The 27,394-nt window shown below is 40.2% G+C and overlaps 1 protein-coding gene across 1 annotated transcript in view; it reads right to left on the bottom strand.

Moving 5' to 3' along the window:
- STAC (SH3 and cysteine rich domain) overlaps nt 1-27,394 on the bottom strand; it is an 81,007-nt gene that overhangs the window by 2,825 nt on the left and 50,788 nt on the right. The window contains exons 6-10 of the mRNA XM_029283290.1: nt 20,173-20,254; nt 15,171-15,241; nt 13,415-13,503; nt 13,012-13,063; nt 11,434-11,568 (exon numbers count right to left, since the gene is read on the bottom strand). Coding sequence (XP_029139123.1) covers nt 11,434-11,568; nt 13,012-13,063; nt 13,415-13,503; nt 15,171-15,241; nt 20,173-20,254 — 429 coding nt within the window. The remainder of the gene's footprint in view (nt 1-11,433; nt 11,569-13,011; nt 13,064-13,414; nt 13,504-15,170; nt 15,242-20,172; nt 20,255-27,394) is intronic.

Genomic DNA, 27,394 nt, shown 5'->3' with positions numbered 1-27,394 from the left:
TCAAGACATGGTTTTTTCAGCAAGCGGGCCTGACCTAGGGAGGATTTTAGGTAGGGATATTGTAAAAGTATTTTAATTGGAATCACAGCGGGTAATATTTGGTTTTAATTCGGTTTTTATCGGGGTTTATTTTTGTATTTTTTGTATTTCTGTATTTTATTTTTTGTATTTTGTATTTTGTGTATATTATTTGTTTTTACTATGCTGTGAACCGCCCTGAGTCCTACGGGAGTAGGGCGGTATACAAATTAAATTATCAATCAATCAATCAATCACTTAAAAATAATAATAAATCCAATTTTCCAATATTCTTTGATAAAGAAAGAGAAATCAACCCTGTTTGACTCAGTTTCAGAGATGCCAATAGCAAGTGTTTTCAAAGGCTTCTTAAAATAAACTAGTTTTGAACTGATAGATTAAAACACATATATGTAAGTAAACTTAATATACATGAAAATTATGGACAGATCCTATAAGAGATACACTGCAATCTAAATAACTATACCCATAACATCAGCTACATCTTGCATGGCAGCCAGTTTGGTAGAGCGGCTAAAGGCACTGGTCTAGAAAACAGAAGTCTCTGAGCGCTAGTTCTGCATTAGACACAGAGCCAGCTGGATGACTTTGGACCACTCCCTTTCTCTCAGTCTAAAAGAAGGCGGCAATGGTAAACTATTAAATGCTGCCAAGAAAACTGCAGGATTTGTCCAGGCAGTCACCAGGACTCAAGAATGATTTGAAGATATAATAGCTATAGTACCTGTTCCCTATAAAATTTGTTATCTACAAAGATGACTATTTTATTTAGTGCTTTATTGTCCTTACTTAGGAAAAGTGCTAATATAATTGACATTCTTTTCCTTTCCCTTGTCATCCTTTCTTTAAAAATAAAGCTGATTGGCTCTTGCCTGTTCTCTAAACTTTAAATCCTCTTTTGTCCGAATGTTTGTTTTTTTAAAGACCTTCTATTAGCTGCTTCTTTCTCCAGGCAGACTTGCCCAATTTGCCATCCATTAAGCCAGTGGTCTCCAATCTTTCCAGTCTGATGAACTGGCTATGGGAGGGGAGAGGGGATGGTTCCATGCAAGCGGCAGGCACACACAGCCACCACAAGCACAAATGGAGCTTCATATGTGAGTGTGCTCACCCGCCGCAAGTGCAAATGGAGCTGTGCACATGCACATGCTCACCCACTTCTGTGGCCCATTTCTGAATGGGCCATTGACCGGCGGTTGAGGACCCCTACATTAAGCCAAAGGAAACCCATTAGCTAAATATTATATTATAACTCACCAGGAGTTAATAAATATTTACTGTTACGTGGGCTTTGCATGCACTAGCCACGTAATTCTCACTTCAGACTTGAATCCAGATGGCATTTTTACACAAGTATTTATTTCCAATTCACATAGTCATATTTATTTATTAAATAGGTATGTGTTATGTTTTCTGTGTCTCATTTCTAAGTAATTTACAATAAAAGTAGCAGTAAAATATACTAGAAGACCTTTGTGAAATGATCACTGCTGGACTGAGAACTCCTGCCCTAAAAACTATGCAATTTCTGAGTGAAATTTAAATTAGTCTGGAAGTTAAGTTTTGTTATTAAGGTGTTCCTTTTCTTTTTATCCCATAATTAATTTCCTTCTGGAGTCCACTAATAGTTAAACAAGAACTGCATTGATTTAATTAAGAATGCTATGACAGAGGTATCACTCATTGGTTTTATCCTGCTGTTATGCCTATTACATGGACAGCAACATGAATAGGTAGAACTGCTCATATATCCTAATTCCACTGATGTCTCTGACAAACTTATTTTGTTGGGTTGTATAATGCTCAAGTAGCAGAAAAGCCTATGTGACCAGAGGTGACAGTGTGTCAACAAAAAAGTATGTGTACCAAGGGCAAAGCTTCTCAGATTAGTATTTCTAGCTTCTGAAATCCTGAGCACTATGAACAGTTATGACAGTGATGGCGAACCTTTCAGAGATCGCGTGCCCAAACTGCAACCCAAAAGCCACTTATTTATTGCTGGGTGGGCGTGGCCCACTGGGTGGGCATGGCTGCGGTGGTCACGGCAGACTGGATGGGTGTGACCACCTCAATGTTGCTTGTGGGAGGGATGCCTGTGGGGGCCGGACAGGGTTAGGGGAAATCTAAGGGGTCTCTGGAGGGTGAGGTGAGGCAGGAGGCAGGGTGGGGCTACCATTGCTGCGGGGCAAGGCAAGGCGAGGCAGCCCCCCCGCACACAGACCTCAGTGAGCACATGGGGGCCGGCGCACTCTGGGCTCCGCAGCCCACTGCAAATACTAGGCCAGTCCTCCAGCAACAGGTGGAGTAGGGGAGGGGGGAGGCACATGATGAAGAAAGAAGGTCAGAAAAGAAATGGTTTGGGAAGCGAGGCCATCTGGGCAGTGGTAGGTGGGGCAATCTCTCCAGCTCTGTAGTGGCTGAGACGCTCCACCTGCTGCTTCGGTGGCTGTGTGGGCAGAGCTGTGAAGAGGGCTGGGAAGCAGAGTGAAAGGGAAGAGGGTGGGTGGGTAGGTGAGGGGGGATCTGCTGAAGCCATCCTGAGGAGAAGGCAAAAAGCAGCTCCACCTCACCTGCCTCCAGCAATTCAGAGAAGTCGCCTCTGAGCTGGACGGCTGGCCAACAGCTGAGGAGGCAATGCAGTGGGTCATGCCCAGGAAAAGGAGACCATGCGAGGCCAAGAGGGACAGGACAGGGAGAAGGGAAATCAACCATGCCGGGATGCATCCAGCCACATGGGATCTCAGTGAGTTAGCGGGTGGCTGGTTAAAGAGAGGGACGGTTGTGGTTCTGCCAGCTTTATTATGCGGCATGCTGGGCAGGAAGCAGCAATGGCGATGATCCCTGTATCGCCAGGCCTGGCCGGCAGCAGCTCTGGAAGCGAAGCTGTGCCACCCATCTTTGCACTGGTGGGGGTGGTGGCAGTTGAAGGTGGGCTCTGGTGTGCACACACCCCTCACAGCTGCCACTCTGCATCATCCCGTGCACTCCCCCAGCCCCTCGCCGTCATCTCCATCTGCTGGGGCGGTGCCAGGGAAACAGGCTGGGTGGGGTGGGGGAGCTGCCAGTGCTGCTGCCACGAGGCGAAAGGGGATCGGACCCATGCACCCGCTTCCCAGTATCCTGCTGCAGCCTCTCACGCTGCCCCACTGATGTTGCGGCCAATTTTGGCAATGCTGCCGCATCAAGGCTGCGGAAGGATACCAGGAAGCGGGGTGCATGGGTCTGATCCCCCTTTCCCCACTAGCTTCATCTTGTGGCAGCAGCATGGGCAGCTCCCCCCCAACCTAGCCCATTTTCTCAGCTCCATTAGCAGCAGCAGCTCCCTCAGTGAGCTCTGGCTCGGTCGCCTTCACAGAAATATGGAGGCCCCGTACAGCTGCCATCGCCCCACAGGCCCCACTACTGCCAAAGGAGGGCAAGACTGGAAACAGCAAAAGTGAAAGCGGGTACACTGACTGGCTGTGTAGAGCACCACTCGAGGGAACTGCTGCCTGTAACAGAGCCAGGGAAACAGGCTGGGTTGGGGGGCAGCTGCCAGTGCCGCTTCCATGAGGCAAAGCTGGTGGGGAAAGGGAGATCGGACCCATGTGCCCACTTCCCGGTATCCTGCTGCAGCCTCTCACGATGCCCCACTGGTGCTGCGGCCAATTTCGGCAACGCATCACGGCTGCAGCAGGATATCAGCAGTGAGTGCCCCACCGATAAGGCTAGTTCCTTTGCTGATGCCATTGCATAGGCAAGGGGGTAGCGGGGGCTCCAGTCTGAAGAAACAGCTCACCCTCTTCCACCTCCATGGGCTCCAGCTCAGTCACCTTCACTGAAATATGGAGGCCCCGTATAGCCGTCATCGCCCCACAGGCCCCACTACTGCTAAAGGAGGGCGAGACCGGAAACAGGAAAAGTGAAGGTGGAAGCTACTCTGGCAAACTCTGTGCTGGGGCGACGGCATGCGTGCCCAGAAAGAGGGCTCTGCGTGCCACCTCTGGCATGCATGCCATAGGTTTGCTCCCATTGAATTATGAGAACAGATGAATTACTCCCTTATGAACAATATGTCTGCATGTGGGCAAAATCTGTGATGTGGATGTTCAGATTTATCTATCATTCAATAAAGGCAAGATATCATCTAAATCAGTTTAAATAGAAATCTGACAAAAGATCCTTAAGGTCCTGAGTATCACATCAAGGAATAATCTGAAGTACCTCTACTGATGACCAGATTTTTCTTTTAAGATTGTGACAGCTCTCCTGCTGTTATTGTGTTTGAGATAACTATTAAGTAGTCCTTGGTGAATAGCATCCAGTGACCATTCAAGGTTACAGCAGCATTAAATAAATGGTATATACTCTCGGTCCCCATTTATCATGTTGCAGTGCCTCCATAGTCACATGATTAAGTGACTGCCTCCTCACATGATCAGTTTTCAGTTAGCCTGCCTGTACTTATGACTGCAGGGACATTTCAGTATCCTCCAACCACCCATCTTTGCTTCATCTCTGCCCTTTTGTCAATTCTGCCCAACAGAATTGGCAGCAATGGGCTAAAGCAAAGGCCCTGGGCCTTCAACAGTGTCAGCCAGCTGCTGCTGCTCTCTGGCCTCTTCTTCAGGCTGGTGCTGGCCATGCAAAGACTTCTTCTCAAGGCTATAGGGACCATTCTACAAATTGCAGGTTGCCTTGCAATGTTTCCGAAGATTTCTCAAAATCTCATGAGAAGATTGTGCTCACCTTTCTCCAAATCGTCCACAGCCTTCTTGTGATAATTTTGAAGGTCTCCAAAAGTATTGTGAGAAGGCTGCCAATGATTTGGAGAATAGCATGCATTATTTGGAGAAAGACAGGTATGACCTTCTCATGAGATTTTAAGGCTTCAGAAGCCACCCAAAGTATCATGTGATTAGCATGTTCAGTCTCAGGAGGAAGGCCTGGCATGGCCAGCACCAGTTTTGCATTGGCCAGGCTGAACACTCCTTGTCAGCAATGGGAGAATATGTCGAAGACTAGCTGGATGTGTCAGTGCCCGCAAGTACAGGGAGGTGAGGATTTCTGAGTCTTTGCACTGCAGTGCTGGGGTGACTGGCTGCAACATGGGGGTTGAGGCGGTAGTGCTGGGGTGACTGGCTGCAACATGGGGGTTCAGTGGTGGTAGTGGTGGTAGCCCCAGTGGTACGGAGGCTGAAGTAGAGTCCTGGAAATGGTGGCAGCTGGCTGAAATTGCTGAAGGCCTGAGCCTCTACTTCAACCTCAGAGATGCCATTGCTGAGGAATGCCATTTTGCAGGACAGTTAAAAGGGCAGAGGTTTGGGGGGAGATAGGAGGAGTTCAAGAGGAGGCAGCCACTTAATTTACCTGAGACTTGGGGATGGGAGAGTTTGAACTGGAACAGCTTGGATCAAGGTGGGTTCTTGCCTAATCTGCTGGAATTCAGTTAATGAAGGCAAGAGATTGCCAGAATTGATGTTGCTAAGCAACATGTCATGTGATATCATGCTTTATGACTGTATCATTGTTCTGACTTATATTGACTAGAGTGCTGATATTCTAGCATTACAGGTTATTATAGGTGGAGAATATCTTCTAAGTTACCTTGGGTATTGGCAGGGCTTTTTTTGTCATAGAATGCCCAGAACGGAGTTCCGGTACCTTTTTGGGATGGAATCTTGTAGGGTAGGCAAGGTAGGTTGTAGGACGTGTGTGAGTTCTGGCACTTTTTTTTTTTTTTTTTTTACAAAAAANTTTTTTTTTTTTTTTTTTTTTTACAAAAAAGCACTGGGTATTAGTATTTCTAATGTACAAATTCATCTTCATTTGATCTTTACATTAGTAACTATCTGCCCAGTGGCATCCTTTAGCATACCAGTTTGTGTCAAATGTTTCCACTGGAATTATTGTCTTTGCAGCTTCAGATTTTCTTTTTCTGAATGGCAACGTGAGCAATTAAAAACCTGTAGGGTTTAAACTACCCATTTTATAAACATGTTAATACCTGATGATCCGTACAGCTTCCTGAGTAGCATGTTGAATGCAATCTGACCTAAGAGGCCTATAATCTGGCACTATATTGTCAATAATTTTATACTGTCTTCTTATACTTCTGCAGTCAAATATAGAAGCCTGCTTATTTTACTGCACAGTTGAGGTTATGCACTCTTGGCATATATTTCCAACATCCCCACTCATCCCTTCCAGGATAAGTAGTGGATCCCCCACTGCTACGATGAGGCAGCACAGTCTAGGGAAAGGGAGAACTAAAGTAATTAGAGGAATAGAATTTTACAAATCTGGGTATTTATTGAGACCAGCCTTCTAATTACCAGGATTAAGTAGATATACAAACATTACATTATACAACTGCAATTTGTGAGTGGCTGACCAGCTATCTTAACCCTGTCAGTCTTTCAGAGAAAATGGCTTTTTTCTGAACTATTTTCTAGACTTCCCATCCTTTGCACCTGGTATTTTCTCTTGCCTAGTATTCTATTGTAAAAATCCAGCCCAATATGGATCTCTGTTTGTGGCTACATTATTTGGATAAGCTATGTATCCTTTAATTGTAATAACATTTTCAAGGGGAGTTATATGTTAACTGCTTCCTAATTCCCTCTCAGACCAGAAAAATAACATGTACTATTTTCATTTCGCTTGAATCTCGGCTTCTTCACAAGCGTTATAAGCAACTTGAAGGAAGAAAGGTACAAAGCCATATAAACACAAATTGCCTCACTGTCTGGGCAAGAGACTTGGCATACGTAAGGGCACTAAAAATACCTCTGCCCTTCTGAATAACATTATACAGTGCTGCTGTTGATAAAACATGATGCGTAAAAACTTCTTTAGTTCCCATGACAAGCATATTTGTATATTCATGCCTTATCCAGTATATGCAAACTCTCATTAATATGAATATGTCAAAATGTAGGCCTGAGATAGGACTACTAATTTTTAAAGCATCCTTATCAAGAAAAAGGAATGTAACTTCATATTGGAAATTTAGATGCACACAGGATTATGCTGTGTAGGGTGAGCGAGGTAATTGGTGAATGGTGCTTTGGCCTGGGAGGGAACATAAAGTGCAAATGGATTGTGGGGAGTCAGAAGGTCAGGCAGCAACATCAATATTTCTATGCTGAGATGCTTGCCCTCTGGAGTCAGATTCTTCCTGAAATCTGTGAGGCTCCCACCCTACTGACATTCCAGAGGGCCCTGAAGACTAGGCTGTTCTCCCAGGCCTGGATTAGGGTGGATAGAAACTCTTCTTGGATGTATTTTTTGGTATGTGTTTTATATTGAGCAGCAGGATCCAACTTATCTGTTCTACATTGTGCTACTATTTTGTTTGCTATGTTGTGGGCTGCCCAGAATCATTTTGGAGTCAGACAGCATCTTAATCAAAGTGTGTGTGTGTGTGTGTGTGTGTGTGTGTGTGTGTGTAAGCAGATCCAATTGGCAAAAGAAAGTTCAGAACTGTATAGATTGGAAACGCGTGGAAGAGGCCTTCACCCTGCAGTGGAGATAGACAATGGCTAAAATGATGGTGTATGTATGTATGGATTACTGCCTTGTCGTGGCGAAGGGGATTGCATAACTCAATGAAGCTATGAGCTATGCCATGCAGGGCCACTCAAGATGGACAGGTAATAGCAGAGAGTTCTGATAAATGTGATCCACTGGAGAAGGAAATGGCAACCCACTCCAGTATCTTTGCCATGAAAACCCCAGGGACAGTACTAAAAAGCAAAAAGATATGACGCTGGAAGATGAACCCCTCAGGTCGGAAGGTGTCCAATATGCTACTGGGGAAGAGCAGAGGGCTAGTACTAGTAGCACCAGAAAGAATGAAGCAACTGGGCCAAAGCCGAAAGGATGCTCAGCTGTGGATGTATCTGGTGGTGAAAGGAAAGTCCGATGCTGTAAAGATCTTTTCTCCATAGGAACCTGGAATGTGAGATCCATGAATCAAGGCAAGCTAGACATAGTCAAACAAGAGATGACAAGACTGAACATTGACATCTTAGGAATCAGCGAACTAAAATGGACAGGAATGGGTGAATTTAATTCAGATGACCATCAGGTATACTACTGCAGGTAAGAATCACTCAGAAAGAAATGGAGTAGCCTTCATAGTCAATAAAAGAATAGGAAAAGCAATACTGGGATACAATCCCCAAAATGACAGAATGATCTCAGTTTGAATCCAAGGCAAACCATTCTATCACAATAGTCCAAATCTATGCCCTAATAACTGGTGCTAAAGAGGATGAAATTGACTGGTTCTATGAAGCCCTACAGCACCTTATAGAATTAACACCAAAAAACAATGTCTTTATCATCATGGGGGATTGGAATGCTAAAGTAGGAAGCCAAAAGATAACCGGAATAACAGACAAGTTTGGCTTTGGAGTACAAAATGAAGCAGGGCACAGACTGATAGAATTTTGTCAAGAGAATACGATGGTCATAACAAACACTCTTTTCCAACAACTCAAGAGACGGCTCTACACATGGACATCACCAGACGGTCAACACAGAAATCAGATTGACTATGTGCTCTGCAGCCAAAGATGGAGGAGCTCTATACAGTCAGTAAAAACAAGACCAGGAACTGACTGTGGCTCAGATCATGAGCTTCTCATTGCAAAATTTAGGCTTAAATTGAAGAAAGTAGGGAAAAGCACTAGGCCACTCAGGTATGAACTAAATCATATTCCTGATGAATATACAGTAGAGGTGACAAATAGATTTAAGGAATTAGATCTGATAGACAGAGTGCCTGAAGAACTATGGACAGAGGTTCACAATATTGTACAAGAGGTAGCAACTAAAACCATCCCAAAGAAAAAGAAATGCAAGAAAGCAAAATGGCTGTCTGAGGAAACTTTGCAAATAGCTGAGGAAAGAAGGAAAGCAAAAGGCAAAGGAGAAAGAGAAAGATACATTCAATTGAATGCAGAATTCCAGAGAATAGCTAGAAGAGATAAGAATACCTTTTTAAATGAACAGTGCAAAAAAATAGAAGAAAACAACAGAATAGGGAGGACCAGAGATCTCTTCAAGAAAATTGGAGATATGAAGGGAACGTTTCATGCAAAGATGGGCATGATAAAGGACCAAAATGGCAGGGACCTAACAGAGGTAGAAGAGATTAAGAAGAGGTGGCAAAACTACACAGAAAAACTATACAAGAATGAGCTTAACATCCCAGATAACCACAATGGGGTGGTCACTGACCTCGAGCCAGACATCCTAGAATGTGAAGTGAAATGGGCCTTAGGAAATCTGAGCAACAACAAAGCTAGTGGAGGTGACAGTATTCCAGTTGAGCTATTCAAAATCTTAAAAGACGATGCAGTAAAAGTACTACACTCAATTTGCCAGCAAATTTGGAAAACTCAACAGTGGCCACAGGATTGGAAAAAGTCAGTTTACATTCCAATTCCAAAGAAAGGCAATGCCAAAGACTGTTCAAACTATTGCACCATTGCACTCATTTCACATGCTAGTAAAGTTATGCTTAAAATCCTACAAGCTAGACTCCAGCAATATGTGGATCGAGAACTACCAGAACTACAGGCAGGATTTCGAAGAGGCAGAGGAACTAGAGATCAAATTGCCAACATACGCTGGATCATGGAGAAAGCTAGGGAGTTCCAGAAAAACATCTACTTCTGCTTCATTGACTATGCTAAAGCCTTTGATTGTGTGGATCACAACAAATTCACCGTTCAAGAATTTCTCTACCCTCATGGTCTGGTAGAATTTTGTCTCTTGAGAAACCTATATGTGGGTCAAGAAGCAACAGTGAGAACTGGACACAGAACCACTGATTGGTTCAAAATTGGGAAAGGAGTCCGGCAAGGCTGTATACTGTCACCCTGCCTATTTAACTTATATGCAGAGCACATCATGAGAAAGGCAAGCTAGATGAATCAAAAGTTGGATTTAAGATTGCCAGGAGAAATATCAACAACCTAAGATATGCAGATGATGCTACTCTAATGGCAGAAAGTGAAGAGGAACTAAAGAGCCTCTTGATGCGGGTGAAGAAGGAGAGTGCAAAAGTTGGCTTGAAATTCAACATTAAGAAAACCAAAATCATGGCATCTGGTCCTCTCAATTCCTGGCAAATAGATGGGGAAGAAATGGAGGTAGTGACAGATTTTATTTTCCTGGGCTCCAAGATCACCTCAGATGGGGACTGCAGCCAAGAAATTAAAAGACGCTTGCTCCTGGGGAGGAAAGCTATGGTAAATCTAGACAGCATACTAAAAAGCAGAGACATCACCCTGCCAACAAAAGTGTTTATAGTCAAGGCCATGGTTTTCCCAGTTGCAATGTATGGATGTGAAAGTTGGACCATAAGAAAGGCTGAGCGACAAAGAATTGAGGCCTTTGAACTATGGTGCTGGAGAAGACTCCTGCGAATCCCTTGGACTGCAAGGCATTCAAACCGGTCAGTCCTAGAAGAGATCAACCCTGACTGCTCTTGAAGTTGAAACTCAAATTCTTTGGCCACCTAATGAGAAGGAAGGACTCACTGGAGAAGGGCCTAATGATGGGACAGATTGAGGGCAATAGAAGAAGGGGACGACAGAGAATGAGGTGGCTGGATGGTGTCACTGAAGCAGTAGACGTGAACTTAAATGGACTCCAGAAGATGGTAGAGGACAGGAAGACCTGGAGAAACGTTGTCCATGGGGTCCCGATGGGTCGGACATGACTTCGCAATTAACAACAACAACAACATGTATGTATCTATGATTAAACTAAATGACCAAAGGCGTAATCTGGTGTAAGGCAGATTTTTTTCACTCTTCATTTTCTGTATGCTCAATTTGCCACTGAATTTTAGCCCTGCTCTTTCATAGCTATTTTGTACTGTCACAAAGAAATATACTGTATAATTGGTGGACATTGCCCACTTGTTTCCATTGCAAATGACTATGACTATCCATTGCTATGTTCTCTAATAGCATTGTCCAACAAAGTTGCTTTAGCTTGATTATTGGAATAAATAAAAACTAATGTACTTTTTTCATCCCACTGTTGCAGATAAGAATTTTACATTTCACAACGTATTTCTATTAATTCGGATATCAGCATGATTCCATAGTAATCCCTTGATTTAAATATATTTGTATGTTTATAAAAATAGCAAACAAATTCTCCTATATGCATTGGGACATGTATTAATAATCTCTTTTTCAGTAAGCATGAGCAACCTTTGCCCTTTCCTGATCAGCTTTGTATTAATTGTGTTAACTATTTTATCCATGGGTTTGAATTTCCAATCTTCATAATTTGGGTGGGGGAGTCATGAACCATGGAATTTCATGGGATGGTTAAGTTGGGCCCTTAAAATGTTAAAATAGAGGAAACAGTTCTAAGTTTACTTACTTGGTTTTCTTTTAGAGTTATCTGTCCTTGTTCCTTGCATCCAATAAATGTTCTGATACATTTGAAAACTTTTTCATCTTGTAATCTTTGAACAAAATTAGCAGGAAAAAAACCAGTTCGATCTTCTATTTTTCCCTGTGAACAGACATGGTGACAAGACAATCATTACATAGTATTAAAGTTTGTATTTTGTATATGTTATTTTTCAGTCACTTCCTCAAGGTGATTTGTTCTGCTTTCCCTTCAGCTACTGAGATAGCTAGCTTTGTAAAACAGTTCCCACAGAGTCTACAATCACCCACTGAGTTTCATCAAAATTCAGAGGAATTTGAAATTTAATCATTCTAGCCTTGGCCAGATGCTCTAACCCATGGCTTTTCACCCTTTTCACCCATTGTACCACTTTTAGGATATGGCAATATCTAAGTACCACCAGTCGCCTAGCAAGGTGTCAAAAATCTGATGACCAAAAAAAAAAAAAAAAAAAGGAAAAAAGTGATAAAGTACAGGTAGTCCTTGACTTACAACAGTTCGCTTAGTGACTGTTTGAAGTTTCAATGGCACTAAAAAAGTGCCCCCCAAGCCACAGCCGAGCAAGACACCTGCCTGCCCACTTGGCAGCGCTCTTCCTCCTGTCCGAGGTTTTCATTGTTGTGAGCATTTCTGTTGAGGATTGGAAGCGGTGGGGGGTGTTTGGTTTTTATTCCCCCCATCTGCTGAGTGGTTGCAGCAGGTTTTGGTCACTTCACATGACCCTGGGACACTGTGACCATCATAAATATGAATCAGTTGCCAAGCATCTGAGTGTAAATCACAAGACCCTGGAGATGCTGCAACATTCCAGCTGATTGGTGCTTCTTCTGGGCTCATCAGAAGCGCCAGGATCAGCGCCGAGCTCCAGCTGGAGCCTGGCGCTGATCCTGGTGCTTCCTCTGAGCCCTGACAGTCCCGAAGAAGTGCTGATCCTGACGTTTCTGCTGAGCCCTGACAGCCCTGCAGCTCCAGCCATCTCTCGCTCAGGCTTGTGCGGTGCTGCCACCGGTTCAGCTCATTCCCCTCCCCCGCTACCACTTTTCTAGGATGGTCGCGTACCACCTACCAGGTGCCAATGTACCACAGGTGGTACCCGTACCACTGGTTGAAAAGCCCTGCGTCTAACCCATCTTCCCCAACATTGGCTCTCCAAGTATGACAGATTACAATTCCCTTCATCAATATTCAGCAAGTGGTTTGCATGCTGGTTGAAGGTAGTGGAAGCTATAATCCAATATAGTTGGAGAGCACTTGGTTGGTTCTATAATTGATGACAATTTCTAATGTAGATAACCAGATAATTTGACGGTTTGTTTGCATTCCCCTGCTTTATCTCTTGGATTTTAGTTTGAAACAGAAGGAACGTTTCTTTATTTTCTCATTATGAAAAAGAGTAGCTAACCAAAGAACTATGCTAGAAAAAATATAGTTCTACAATAGAGTATTGGGTTACAAATGGATTTATACTCATGTATTGACCAAAAAAGTATAATACAATATTCACTTTTTCCATTTTCAACACTATTGAAGCTATTTTGATTGTACCTTCCACCAATCTTCATTTGAATCCTCCAGTAGTGTAATTCTATCTCCTGGTCTATGATTAAAAAAACAGAAATATTGAAATTAGTTTATATGTCTCTATTAATATGCAAAAGCACAGGTACATTCTATCATATATTCATCCATCAGACTACACTGTAGAATTGTACAAAATTATCTGTAATGTTTAGGTGATTTAATCCCAATGCTGATGGGATTAAAAACTATTGGTTTTGATTTCAATAAAAGTAGCAAAACAAGCAAATCACAACTAAATGCAGCCTTCAGTGCCCCCAGTTCAAATGTTTTTTAAAGCTTGGATAATGTGGACAATGTAATGTATAAATATGTATATTAAGCAAATAAAATATGCATAGATGAAATATACAGGATATACTAGCATTACCTCATTTCCAAATCTTCATGCTCCTGTGGTACAAATTTGTACAAGGCAACATAGGTATTCATCTGAACTGTATCTTTATTAAGAGATCCCTTGATTATAGAAGAGAAGGAGCAAAGAAGAGGAAAATAGATTACTACTAGTCTTGCAAAAACATCATATTGGAAACCATAGTTGCTTTTCCTTAGACATTGAGATGGTATTTTGAAATATATTTGGTTTGTTGAGTACCCATGACCAATGGCTCCATTTTGGTCTGATTTTATTCTTTGTTCTTAAGTCAGAGTAGAACATAAATGGTGAAATTCATTTATCTGACAGGGTCTAAACTTATTTTGAAATAAAATTTAAAAAGCTGGAGAAGGGATATTTAGCAACGAATAACAACTCTAGCAAACTCTGTTTGAGAAGCTAATATTATAGATAGTACAACAGATTTGTATTATCTACTGAACTGATACAATCCCAAATCCAGTAAACAAGACATGTACAAAAGACTGATCTAGGAAGATAAATGGAGAATTTGGAAAGAAATTGCTTTTGATTACATACAGAATTTAGACATTTTTTTCCAGTATCAGAACTGGCTTTATACACAAATCAATTTCTATTTTCTCTCAAGCTTTCTAGATCTCAGTATATTAAGAGAGGGAGAAAAGGCTTTTTATGGTTGTTCTCATTCAATCATTGGGAACTGGAACCATTCCACATCAAATATGTATTTATGTCTATTTCTGTCCATATTAGTTCTCTGCATAAATAGTGATTTAAAAATGAAAATTCATATTTATTTTCAGACCTGTGTCAAAATATAATATACATTTTTTAAAATATGTATTTTTCTGAATACTTTTCCTTAATACATGCATTTACCAGCAAAGAAATATATATGTACAGATCTGGGCAGTAAAAAAATGGAACAATTTTTCTGCATACTAGTACAAAAAGAGAAAATTAGACAGTTTATTGAAAACTGTATGCTGAACAAAAATCCTTCCCCATTTCTACATAATGCAAATGTTTTAAACCATTCAGTTCATAGATTTGGCTATATCTTGGCTATATCTTGAATTGAATGTGGAACTATTATCTATATATTTTATTATAAAAGTCCAAGTAAAGAAAGTCCAAGTAAATCATTTAAGTTGTAATGAATGCTGCGTTTGACAAATGCCAAATATAAAAGATAAAGAGATCTTTGGATTGTTGAAAATTTGTTCTCACTGATTGCAGTCTAATAGTAGATATTAAAATAATGAACAGATGCAGAGAAACCCATCTTTACAAAAGCAGGAGGCTTCAACTTCCTCCATTGTAAGACTGCAATAAAAATGACAAAGGTTTTGCCACTAACTTGGCTGGTTAAATGGTAAGCTTTAAGATAAAATGATTGGGATATACATTTTGGCCTTGCTCTGGCCAATTCCCCCCATCTCTCATCCCAAATTAATGAAAAAGTTTTGCAATGAAATTGTAAACCTATTTACCTGAAAGCTTCACAGAACTAGAAATTGTTAGCAGGCAGCTATATTCAGCTGAATAATTATAATTATAATTATTATAATTTACCTTCCTATAATCCTGTGATTCAGACGTCTGGGAATGGAGCTATAGAAACAATATATGCATGTTCAATTCCAAGTTTTATTTTAAAAAAATAATATTTGGGGAGCAGAAATCTTATTCTGCAAATTATCATTTATTAACATATATATGTATATTGTATTTATTAATGTATATATTCATATTAAAAATTCACCTGTAGTGCAGAGTTAATTTTCTTTGGTTCTTCTCCAAAATCCAACATACCGTTTACTGAATATGTAAATACTGTAATCAGAGAGAAAAATATATTTTAGGATCAAGAGCCTACCTGCCAAAGAACACCACCAGTTGTACTAATATTATATTTTCACTTCATTTTGTCTTTGCCTGCAAAAATTTGTAACTTGCATTCCTACTAAGGTGCCCTTCCTAAGGGTTAAACCACCAATGTCCTATACTCCTATTTCAATCTGTGAAATTTTTTAAAGAGAAAGGGTTGAAAACCATGAGCTTTGATTCTATTATTGGTATTAAAAACTTCACTTTTTAAATAGTCCACTTATTCTTTAACTGAAGAGAAAAGTATGGGAAAAATGTAAAGAATGTAAAAATATTTTGTATTCAAATATTCTGTTCTGTTATATATTTTTCCTCACTATTCATATAACCTGACATATGAATTACTGTCAACATTCAACAATTCTGTTTTCAGAAGCTTAACTATTTTTCTGGAACTGATAATGCTCATGTATGAATATCAATTTTTACCAAGTATCAGTTGTCACCAGACAATGGCACTTTTCTGGGAATCTGAGGTGGATATCTCTGTCTCAGAAGGCTCATTCGATCTCTTCCTTAAGTTCTATAAATGCTCGGTCCTTGGCAATAATGCCATATTCCATGTTAGCACAGGGCAAAGCCTAAAAACCGACTTATAATATGTATGTACTTGATTTTTAATCATCTATCACACTTTCCATGGCAACAAAGGAAGACCACGAGCTGGCGCTCTCCCTCTCTGTCAACACAGCTCTGGAGAAAGGAGGAGAGCCAGCACAATACAGTGCCACCCATCCTAATTCTTGGTTTGTTCTGGAAATTGGGGGTGGGCAACACTGTACTGTGCTCTTTTCCTTTCTCTGGCGACAGTTCCAGTCAGTGTTGACAGAGGAGAGACCCTTTTGCTTTATTGGGTATCTCAGGGGTTCAATTCTTTCTCCCCTTCTATTTAACATGAGGCCTCTGGGTGAGGTGATTTGTCAGTTTGGGGCATGATACCACCAGTACACAGATAACACCCAGCTTTGTATCTCTATGCTAAGCCAGTGCCTGGGGCTGGATGGGGCGAAACATGCTCAATCTTAGCAAGATGGAGTTGATCTGGATATTTGGACCACCTGGAGATAGGTTCTTCCATTCATGGGGTTTCACTGCTCCAGACAGAAATGGTGCACAATCTGGGGGTTCTCTTGGATTGCAGCTCCTGTTCAAAAAGCAGCTGTACCTGTGGCTAGGAGAGTGTTTGCACACTTTTGAGTCATATGTCAGTTGCACCCAAACTTGGACTGAGAAGCCCTGCCCTTGTAACCTATAGGTTAGACTTGAGTATTGTAACATGCTCTACATGGGGCTACTTTTGAAGACCACTCAGAAACTTTAGATAGTGTAGAATGTGGCTGTGTGGATAATAAATGGTTCCAGATACATGGTACACACAACACCATCCCTGAATGAACTACATTGGTTACTACTGTGTTCTTGGTGCAATTCAATGTGCTGGTAGTTAAAGCCCGATATGGCTTGGGACCATGGTACTTGACAGATTGCCTTTTTCCAAAGGCAACCTGTTCAACCAGATCAAGTACAATGAGCATGCAGCCAGAGTGCCAGCTGACAGGGACCAAAAGATGAGCTTTTCCACAGTGGCCCTACTCTATAAATATCCTGTATGGACCCCCCCCCTTCAGTGATTAGAATGTCTTCAACCCTGTTAGGCTTTCATAAGGTCCTAAAAAAGTGGCTCCTGTGCCTGTTAAGGACCCCATTTCCAGGCTGCATTGCTAAGTAGCCAAGCATCTTGCCCCTATATATTATTTAATCTGGATATTTTTAATATTTTACTATGTTTTTAATAATATATATATATTATTTTACAGATATCATTAACCATATATATGTGTGTGTGTGTGTGTGTGTGTGTGTGTGTGGTGTGCTTATGTATATGTATACATGTATATATGTATAAATATATTTAATTAATTGTAAGCCACTCAGAATTATTGACTAAGACTGGCAGCTATAGAAATGGAATGAATGAGACTTCTGGTTTGCCATCGCAGCCACCGTGGAGGCTGGAAGGCGAGCTCCATCTTCTGTGTTTGATTTTGCACTGCTGGCAGACCCTGGAAAGGGTCGAAAGTCACCTTGTAGGGGCAAGGAGGGGATCCCCATTTGATCGCAGGAGGGTGGTAGCCCTTCTGTTTGATCCGGGGTAGCCCTCCAAACCGACGGATGAAAGACTGGCCATAGAAATATGGCCTGTCACTAGGCTGCAGACAGCTGAAGTCAAACTTACTACCAGGCATTTCTAAAGCAGCGCGGATGAGACTGGATGAGATCTGAACCTCTCTTCAATCCTAATTATCTTTTTTACCTGTATAAGCTGCCCAAAGTATTTCCCCCCCTGTGGAGAGAGGGAAGGGAAATCCTATCCCATCCTCTAAGAGCAGCGGCGACTGACTATCCAGGGGAGTTTAAAATGTTGAAAGAATAACCTTATTTTAACTGGATTTATATGTTTCTAAAATTTGGGGACCAAAAGATTTCTTATCCCTATTGAAGATTTGGGTTTTTAGTTACAAAAAGAAGTAAAATTGGAAAAGAATTATAAAAATTTTGGACTTAAAAAACCTTAAACGGCATTGGTGACATCTTGTGGCTAAATCTGACACTATAACCTGTTATTGTCTAAAAGAGACTTGGCTTGAAGCCCAGACTATAGATAAGACTCCTTTAACCTTGGCAGATATCAGCTGTGAGAAGCTCAGCTGTGTTCTATACCCTGATAAAATTATTTTCATCCCCTGATTGTAAAGCTTTTAATTTAATACACTACTAAGAGAATATGGATGAAGATCAGGAATGGATTCTTTCTATGTTGAAAGCAATTCATGAAACTATTTTTACAGCTTCTGACTAAATAAGATGCTATAGAAAAGAACAAGATGTCAGCCTAGATATTCAAACCCTAACTTTGACTACAATTAAAGAATCAACTACACAGAACACAATAGAAGAAGTGGAACAATCAAACATTATGATAGAGGATTCAATGGACCAACAAACACAGTTAATGGAAAACCCACAAAAGGGATTGATAACACTGGAAATGGAAAAGACTTTCTATATAAACCAGAAGAAATCTGAGGAGCAAGAAGAAGAACAGACTAAAGGGAAGATAAACATTCCAGGACAACTATGGGGAGATGGAATAATAGAGAGATGATTTGTTAGTCCTTCCAAAAGAATGGTGATTGGATGGTCTCTTTTATTTCAAATAATATATACAATAACAGAGGGAGATCTATTTGATGATTTAAAAGCATGGACATGGATGGCGAGTTGGCAAAGAAAGAAAGCTAGAATAAGGTTGAAGAAAATTGAGGTTTGGATTTATTAGTAAGGAGGTCATTAATTAAAATAGAATATACTCAAACAGACAAGATGTGTACTTTGAATACTAGATTATGCTATGAATTGAGATAAAGAAAACTGGTCATTTAAAACTTAGAAGTATAAATATCAAAAGTTAAATTTGAATATTGATGGGAAATTAAAAATTGGGGAAAATAAATAAATAGGATATTAATTATAAAGACTGAATGTAAAAGTAATTAAGATATATATAAGCTATTTATTTTGATAAATGTAATAAACATGTCTTTACGTAGTTGATAAAATACGAACTGTATTAGTTTAAATATGAGATAGTAGATATTAAGAGAAAAAGAGAGAAAGTATTTCATGTTGAAATAAGGAAAATTTTGGTCATTAAATTTAAGACATTTGGAAATTAGTAGAAAATAAGAATGTTATACTGTATTATCAACTAGATGATGTAAGATGGTGAGAAATAGAATATATTCAAATAGGACATGTATCTTGAACATTAGGTTTTGTGAAGAATTGTGGTAAAGGAAACTTTGGTTACCTAAAACTTGGAAATTATAAATTAAATGTTAAATTTAAATATTGATGGGAAACTAAAAATTGGGAAAATTACAGGATATTGATTGTCTATAAAGATTGAATGTTAAAGCAATTAGGATATGTATAAGCTAAAAACTATTGATAAATGTAATAATGTTATTTTACTTAATTCATATAATAAGAATTGTATTAGCTTAAACATGAGACAGTAAATACTAAGGGAAAAAGAGAGGAAATATTTAATGTGGTTTGTTTGAGATTTGTACTAAAGACACTTGTATGTTATGGAATTATTGATTAACCCAGCCGCCACATTGCTTTTTAAATATTTAAATGTAAAACTAGAAAATCAATAAAACTTAAAAAAAAAGAAATGGAATGAATGAATAAATAAATAAATACATTCAAACTTTAAACCATTTAATACCCACATGTACCCTTCAATACACTTAATATCCTTAATTAATGTTTTTGTACTCTGTATTAGAATCCTTGGGATCACAACATAAAAGGTTTGGTATTATCATAGCTTGCAGACAGCATGGGAAATTTTATAACTGCCAAGAGGAATGTTTTGGTGGAGCTTTGGAGTATAATATTTTATGCTAATCTTCTGTCGAGACAACAATAATCTAATCAAGTAACGATCAAATAAATTGTTACTATTCTGATGAGGTTTGTTGGGGATCACAGAGAATTCCATCAACAACCTTCCTGCACTATGTGAAATTGTGCATATCTCACAGATAATAGATCTTTTTAAATATGGAAATCATGAATGTTAAATATGCTAAGAAACATTTACTGCATTTTTTTATGATTTGCTGGCAGTGTACAAGAAGCCACACCATAATTATTATAAACCCTGAAAAGCAGTAGAGAGTAAATAGTAGCTGCCTCCTCAATATCTGTTTGCACCTTTTGACATTAATCCCAGAACAGGGTTTGTACTTCAAGACTTTATGAGATAATCTGTGTTTTAGCTATAACTGATAGCTTACACTCACCACTATTGCTGCGTTGCCTATTTATGTCAAACATATTTCCTAGGCTGCCTCTTTCTTCAGGAACTTCTGCCAGATCTGATGTCTGCAATAGAGAAAAAGGCAGCAGAGTGAAAACTAGTGATAAGATGAAGAAAATTGAGATCAAACATGTGCCAACAATTTGATGATGGTAGTGAGAATATGGGAATTAGAATGGAGCTTCAGTGCTGCTTCTACTATATTATCCAGAGGCAGTTTAGATCCTTGATTGAAGTATAGCAATATGTATAGTATAAACTGGTGTCCTAGATGTTAAATGGAATGCAAACATGTTTTCTTATTTAGACTGGAGAAGAAAAAGAGTAGTAAATTTTTTTAGAGCTTCTATATGAAGGTTAGAACAGCCCTTCCCAAATATAGATATAATTCAATATACTAAGGGCCAACTCATACAATTCCCTAATCAACATAGCTATTTAATGTAAGAGGAAGACATTATATTTCCTTGTATGCAATGCTTATCTCTCCACAGTTACTTAGGTGAAGCTAAAAAGATGCATTGTTAGAATTCAATATAATGGTTGGATACAGATGCAGTTATAATTAAAGCAAATTTACTAAAGCCTATTTAGAATCAAATAGCTTAATAAAGAATTTAGTCTATTCTGCTCCATCTAATTATGAATTCAAGTAACATAATCCATCTCTTCATTTACACAATACTGTTTCCCCCCCTGCTTTTATTTCATGGTCATGCCTGACATCCCTGGCTATGAAAAATTTGATGAATGACAAGACAACTTCTGATTTGCAGGGTCATCCTTTCAGAGATATTTCTTACTTAAACAGAGAAGCAAAATGACCACAGGTTGAGTAGAACTACAGAATGAGAAGCAGAGGGAGTGGGAGAGAGTTCTGATTCCTTGCTGGCTTCCCCAGTGAGTTTCCTTGTGGGAAGCTAGCAAAGAGTATCAGAAATCTTCCTTCCTTCCTTCCTTCCTTCCTTCCTTCCTTCCTTCCTTCCTTCCTTCCTTCCTTCCTTCCTTCCTTCCTTCCTTCCTTCCTTCCTTCCTTCCTTCTTTCCTTCCTTCCTCCTTCCAAAATTCCTACTGGCTTCTCCATTTACTTTACTTGTGGGAAGATTGTAGAGAGAAAGACAATGGGGAAGCCAGCATCTCACAAGAATCTGGAAGAATGTATTTGCAAAACGACTAGCTCAGGTTATCCAAAGTTTTAAACTAAAACTGGGGGGGGGGGAGTGATCAATCTTTAGGATCTTTAGGTCCTAATTCCAAGCATAAACACCAAGACAACAAATCAAACAAGGAGGTAGAGAGTGATGGGAAAAAAGAAAAACTCAGATACAAATTAGGAGATTTAGGTCAGACATAAAGGATTCAGATGCCTATACACTAATGCTCAAGGATTGGGGAACAAACAGGGAGAGCTTGAAGTACTAATATATGAGGGCAAGTAAGATATTATTGCCATTACTGAAACTTGGTGGGATTGAAACTCACAACTGGAAAATACTGATGAAAGGATATAAACTGTTCAAAAGAAACAGATGTAACAAAAGAGGAGGCAAAGTTGCATTATATGTAAGAGATCACTACATTTCTACAGAAATGCATAAAACCACAAATAAAAGCCTCCTAGAATGCATATGGGTTAATATAAAAAGAAAAAAGAATGACACTGTCATAGTGAATACTACAAGCCGCTCAACCAAGCAGAAGAAATAGATGAACCTTTTGCTAATAAGTTAACAAATATATGTAAGAAATACACCACAGTAATAAGGGGGAACTTTAACTACCCTGACATCAACTGGGAGACAAACTCTGCATCAAGTGGGAGATTGAACAGGTTTCTGACCAACCTAGCTGACAAATTTGTCAAAGTTTGAGGAGGACACTAGAGGGACAGCGATACTGGACTTAATTCTTACTAATACAGAAGAAATGAAAGAGGGGGTTGAAGTTGCAGGAACGTTAGGGGAGAGTGGCCATGTCATATTAGAATTCAATATAATACTGATTATACTCAGTAATAAAATATAATCAAACCAGCATCTTAGACTTTCAAAGAGCTGATTTAAACAAACTCAGAGAAAGCTTGGGAAGGATTCCATGGATGAAAATCTTAAAGAGGAAAACAACCAAGAATTTTAGGAAATTGAAAAATATTATAAAAGCTGAGTCTAACACAATACCATTGAAAAAGAAAAATAAGAAATCCATGAAGTAATCAGTATGGTTGCACAAGGAATTCTGATAAACTAAAAGAAAAAAGAATAAGTATAGGTAATCCCCGAGTTATGAGCGTTCACTTAATGCTTGTTCAAAGTTATGTGATGAGTGCTCATTAGTACTTAGGAGCAAATCCCAAAATTATGAATATTGCAACACCATGACAGTTGTTGGCCCTTACGAGTGACCGCAATGGCTCTGCAACATTCATCCTGGTTATTCCCTCCCTCCTCACCCCTACCCTGGGTCTCTGTAGGCACCAGACTTCAATACTCACCCTGCGAAGATCAAGATCCTTCGCTTTCTTGGCTGCTCCAGGCCTTTGTGTGTTCACAGAGAATGGAGGTCTAAAGTAATGCAAGATCATGTGAGATCAGTGGGGCGAGATCTCACATTACTGATCTCGCGTAATCTCATGATACTTTAGGCCTCTGTTCTTTGCAACAGAGAATTGAACCAAAGCAGGGGAAGCTTCCACGTGTCTCTGGAGGCTGGATCGGGGCTCCAGAGGCCTTTCCCAGGCCATTGCAGCATGGATCTGAGGCTGGGAAACGCTTCCGTGCCCCTCCCGTGGCCTGATCTGGATTCTGGAGGCCTTTGCCAGGCCGTTGTGGCCGCCTGGATCTGAGGCCAGTGAATGCTTCTGCAGCCCCCCACAGCCTGATCCAGACTCTGGAGGTCTTTTCCAGGTCGCTGCCACCCAGATCTGTGGTCAGTGAATGCTTCCGTGCTCCCCCACAGCCTGATCCTGGCTCTGGAGACCTTTTCCAGGCTGCTGCTGCCTGGATCTGTGGTCAGTAAATACTTCCATGCCCCCCCCATGGCCCAATTCGGGCTCCGGAAGTCTTTTCTAGGCTGCTGCCACCTGGATCTGTGGCCGGTGAATGCTTCTGCATCCCCTCTGCAGCCTGATCTGGGCTCCAGAGACCTTTTCCAGGCCAATCAAGCCATAGGGGGCATGGAACCATCCTCCGGCCTCATATCTGGGTGGCAGGAGCCTGGAAAAGGTCTCTGGAGCTCGGATCAGACCATAGGGAGATTGCGGACGCATCCCCTGGCCTCAGATCTGGGTGGCAGCAGGAACCGCAGCAGAGAGGATATAGATCTTTTCCAGGTGAGTCCAGCATGGCAGGAAGGATGGGGGAAGCATGCAGTATCTTAGTGGGTCGGGAATGCCTTGGGATCTATTCCATCACTGGGCCCTCCATGGCCTTCTCTACCCTGAGATACCTCATGTTTGCTTAATGAGCCGCGTGCATTTTAATGAGCAAGATAGTAATCTTGTTTGAGGTACAAGATTCACTCTACGAGTTTTCGAGTTATGAGTGGAATGGTCAGGCTCCATTACACTCGTAACTCGAGGACTACCTGTATAAAAAAAATGAAAAGAGGGACTTATAATTAGGGCAGAATACCAGCATATAGCCCAATCTGCAAAGATGAAGTCAGGAAAGCTAAGGCTCAGAATTAAATAATACTTGCAACAAATGTCAGAAATAATAAAAAAGTTTCTTTCAACATATAAAAAATAAGAAAAAAAGTAGCTAATGGGAAAAGATGGTAAGAAAGTGAAGGGCAGCAGAGAGAAAGCAGAATTGTTTAATGTTTTCTTTGCATCTGTTTTCACACACACACACACAAATAGCCCAACCTACCAAAAAACAAAACCGTAAAAGATAGACTATGGATTCAAATTAAAATAAGCAAGAAAATGATAACATCTATCCACTCTAGATGAGTGCAAATCACCAGGACCTGATGGATTACATCCCAGAGTTCTGAAGGAGCTGGCAGATGTGATCTCAGAACCACTGAAACCAGTGAACTGGTTTCAGGCAGTTCACACCACTTTGGCAGAAATGGTAGCTAATTTTTTGTTGCCCAGGCCCAGAATGGATTTCCGGAAGCAGCATCCACACAGAGAACTGGTTGTTCACACATTTGAATCCCACCACTGCATTGAATCATATTTTTCAAAGATCCTGGAGTAGCTGGGAACTACCAGAAGCCTAGAAAAATGTTGATGTGGTTTCCATCTTCAAAAAAAGAGAAAGAAAAACAGATTCAGAAAGCTACAGACCAATCAGCCTGACATCAATATCTGGAAAGATCATGGAAAAGATAATCAAGCAACAGATCTATGTATACCTAGAAGCAAGCAGTTATATCCAGAAGCCAACATGGATTTACCAAAACAGATCATGCCAAACAAATCTTATTTCATTCATTGACAAAATGGCTATATTAGTGGACCAGTGAAATGCTTTGGATATAGTATACTTGGATTTCAGTAAGGCATTTGACAAAGTAGACCACAACCTATTTCTTGGTAAGTTAGAAAAATGTGGGATAGACAACATCACCACCAGATAGACTTGTAACTAGCTGATAAGCTGCACTCAATGCATAGTCCTTAAAGGAATTACATCTACATGGAGGGAAGTAAGCAGTGGGGTATCCTAGATTTTAATTTAGGCCCAGCTCTCTTCAATATCTTCATAAATTATTTAGATGAGGAAATAGAAGGGAAACTCATCACATTTACAGATAACACCAAGCTGGCAGGAATAGCCAATATTCCAGAAGATAGGCTCAAGATCCAGATGAACTTGAACACTGGGCCTTATCTAACAAAATATATAGGTGCAGATTAGGTGAAACCTGGTTTGATAACAGTAACAGTGAGAAAATCTTGGTGTATTAATGGACAATCACTTAAATATGAGCCAGCAATGTGCTGCAGCCATCAATGAAATCCTAAGCTGCATTAACAGACAGAGAGAATCAAGATCACATGAAGTGTTAGTACAGCTTTATAAGGTCTTGGTAAGACCACACTTGGAAAATTACATTCAGTTTTGGTTACCGCTATATAACAAAGATATTGAGACTCTGGAAAGAGTGCAGAGAAGAGCAACAAAGATAATTAGGGGACTAGAGGCTAAAATGCATGAAGAATACCTGCAGGAATTGGGTATGTCTAGTCTAGTGAAAAAAAGGACTAGGGGCGACATGATAGCAGTGTTCCAATATCTGAGGAGCTGCTAAAAAAAGAAGGCGTTAACCTATTTTCCAAAGTACCAGACGCCAAGATAAGAAGCAATGGATAGAAACTAATTAAGGAAAGAAACAACCTAGAACTAAAGAGAAATTTCCTGACAGTGAGAACAATAAACCAGTGGAACAGATTGCCTTCAGAACTTGTGAGTGCTCCATCACTGGAGGATTTTAAAAAGACAATGGGCAGGCATTTATGAAATGGCTGTCCAATCATTATGCAGACCAATATGACTACCCAGTCATTATGAAATAAAATAGGGTCTCCTGGTTGAGCAGGTGGTTGGACTAGAAGACCTTGAATGTTCCTTCCAACTCTGTTATTCTGTGATTAAATCTAAAGCCAGCAGGCAGATGAGTGGCTGCTTTCAGGTGGGGACGTGAGCTAGGGTATATATAAGGGTGTGGGGCAAGAAGGGTATGTGGGAATGTTCAAGAGATATTGTGCAGGTTGGAAAAGTGCATGGGTGTGTTTGAAGAGATGCTTCATGGGTTGGGAAGGGCCTGTGTGTGTGTGGCATGTGTTGTGATGGAGAATAGAGGTATGGAAGAGGTGCTATACAGGTCAGGTAGAGCCCATGAATCAGGTAGGATGTGTATGGGAGGGCAGTGTAATCAAGAAACATGTATGGGGGTTGCAAGGATGTGTGATAGGTACCAAGATAGGTGTGCAAGAGAGGCCACTTGAGTTGGGAAAGGCGTGCCAAGGGAGTATGGGTCAGGGAGGGTGCATGGGAGTATTCAATGTGCCACACAGGTCAGGAAGATATGCAGGAAGGCATGAGTCAAGAAAGGCTCAGGGGAGTTGCATGAGTCGGAAGAGGTACCACATTGGTTGGGTAAGACATGGAGTTAGTGTTGCGAGTCAGGGATTGTGGGGGAGTGACATGGGCCAGAAAATTGTGAATGGGTTACTTCCTCCCTGTTCCTCCCTTCCTTTCTTTCCTCCATTTCTTCCTGTTCCTCCCCCACTTCCTATGCATCCCCATTACTCTCTTCATTCTCCCTTCCCTTCCTTTCTCTGCAGACAGCTAAGTGGCTGCTGCTGGATGAGGATAGAGTGAATTGCTGTGAGAGATTGGGAAAGTGTTGCAGACTATTAAAAATGGGTATCACATGATTGCAACAATAGCCCAGGAGAGCTGAAGCAGTAGCAGCCCAGTAGTACTGAAGCAGCCATATTGATAATGATTTTTAGTTACAGAAAGAGCAAATAAAATTCTTTCTGACTAAAAGCTAAAGCATGTTATTGTTAAAAAAAACCCTGTTTGGAATCCTGTTGTCTTTATCAAATGCATAAAATATAATACATTCATTTTAGGGCTATATAAATGTGTGAAATAACACATTTTGCTTTGAACTGTAAGATGGGCAGAAATTAAATTTGATAATAACAGTAACAACAATACATTTATTAGGGTAGATAAAAATAAAGTTTACTTATGTTTTTAAAATGTTTACAAGAACTGGCAGGCAAACATGATCCCATTCTTTTAATGGATTATAATAACATTTGTTTATAATTAATGGGTTTCTAATTCAAATAAAGGAACAGAAGTAGGACAATCAAGATAGGTTGAGCAAAAAGCCAGAATGACTTTTTCTTGTTTAGAAAGGCAGTCAAGACAGTCTTTTTCCAGAGTTTAGGATTATAAGATGTCTCTTAAATGGGAATAGCTGCCTAATGGATGTCTTGCTATGTTGGTTTATGATTGTGGATTGTTGATATAAGTTATATTAAGAGACACTATAATGGTGTGAAGTCATCATGATTTTATGATTTACTGATTTGTGAGTTGCCTTGAGTCTTGATGGAGGTGATCTATAAGTAATTCAAATATATGTATGATATATTTTTAAAAATTCCTATTCATTGATGAAACATATTGGGTGCACTTGGACCACTAATTCTTTTTTAATTTTTACCTATTGCA

Source organism: Protobothrops mucrosquamatus, unplaced genomic scaffold (genome assembly GCF_001527695.2).
Source record: "Protobothrops mucrosquamatus isolate PMUCROS unplaced genomic scaffold, P.Mucros_1.0 scaffold48, whole genome shotgun sequence".
In the NCBI taxonomy this organism is placed as follows: domain Eukaryota; kingdom Metazoa; phylum Chordata; class Lepidosauria; order Squamata; family Viperidae; genus Protobothrops; species Protobothrops mucrosquamatus.
The sequence above is the reverse complement of the archived record's forward strand: the minus strand, read 5'-3'. Positions and strand labels throughout refer to the sequence as shown.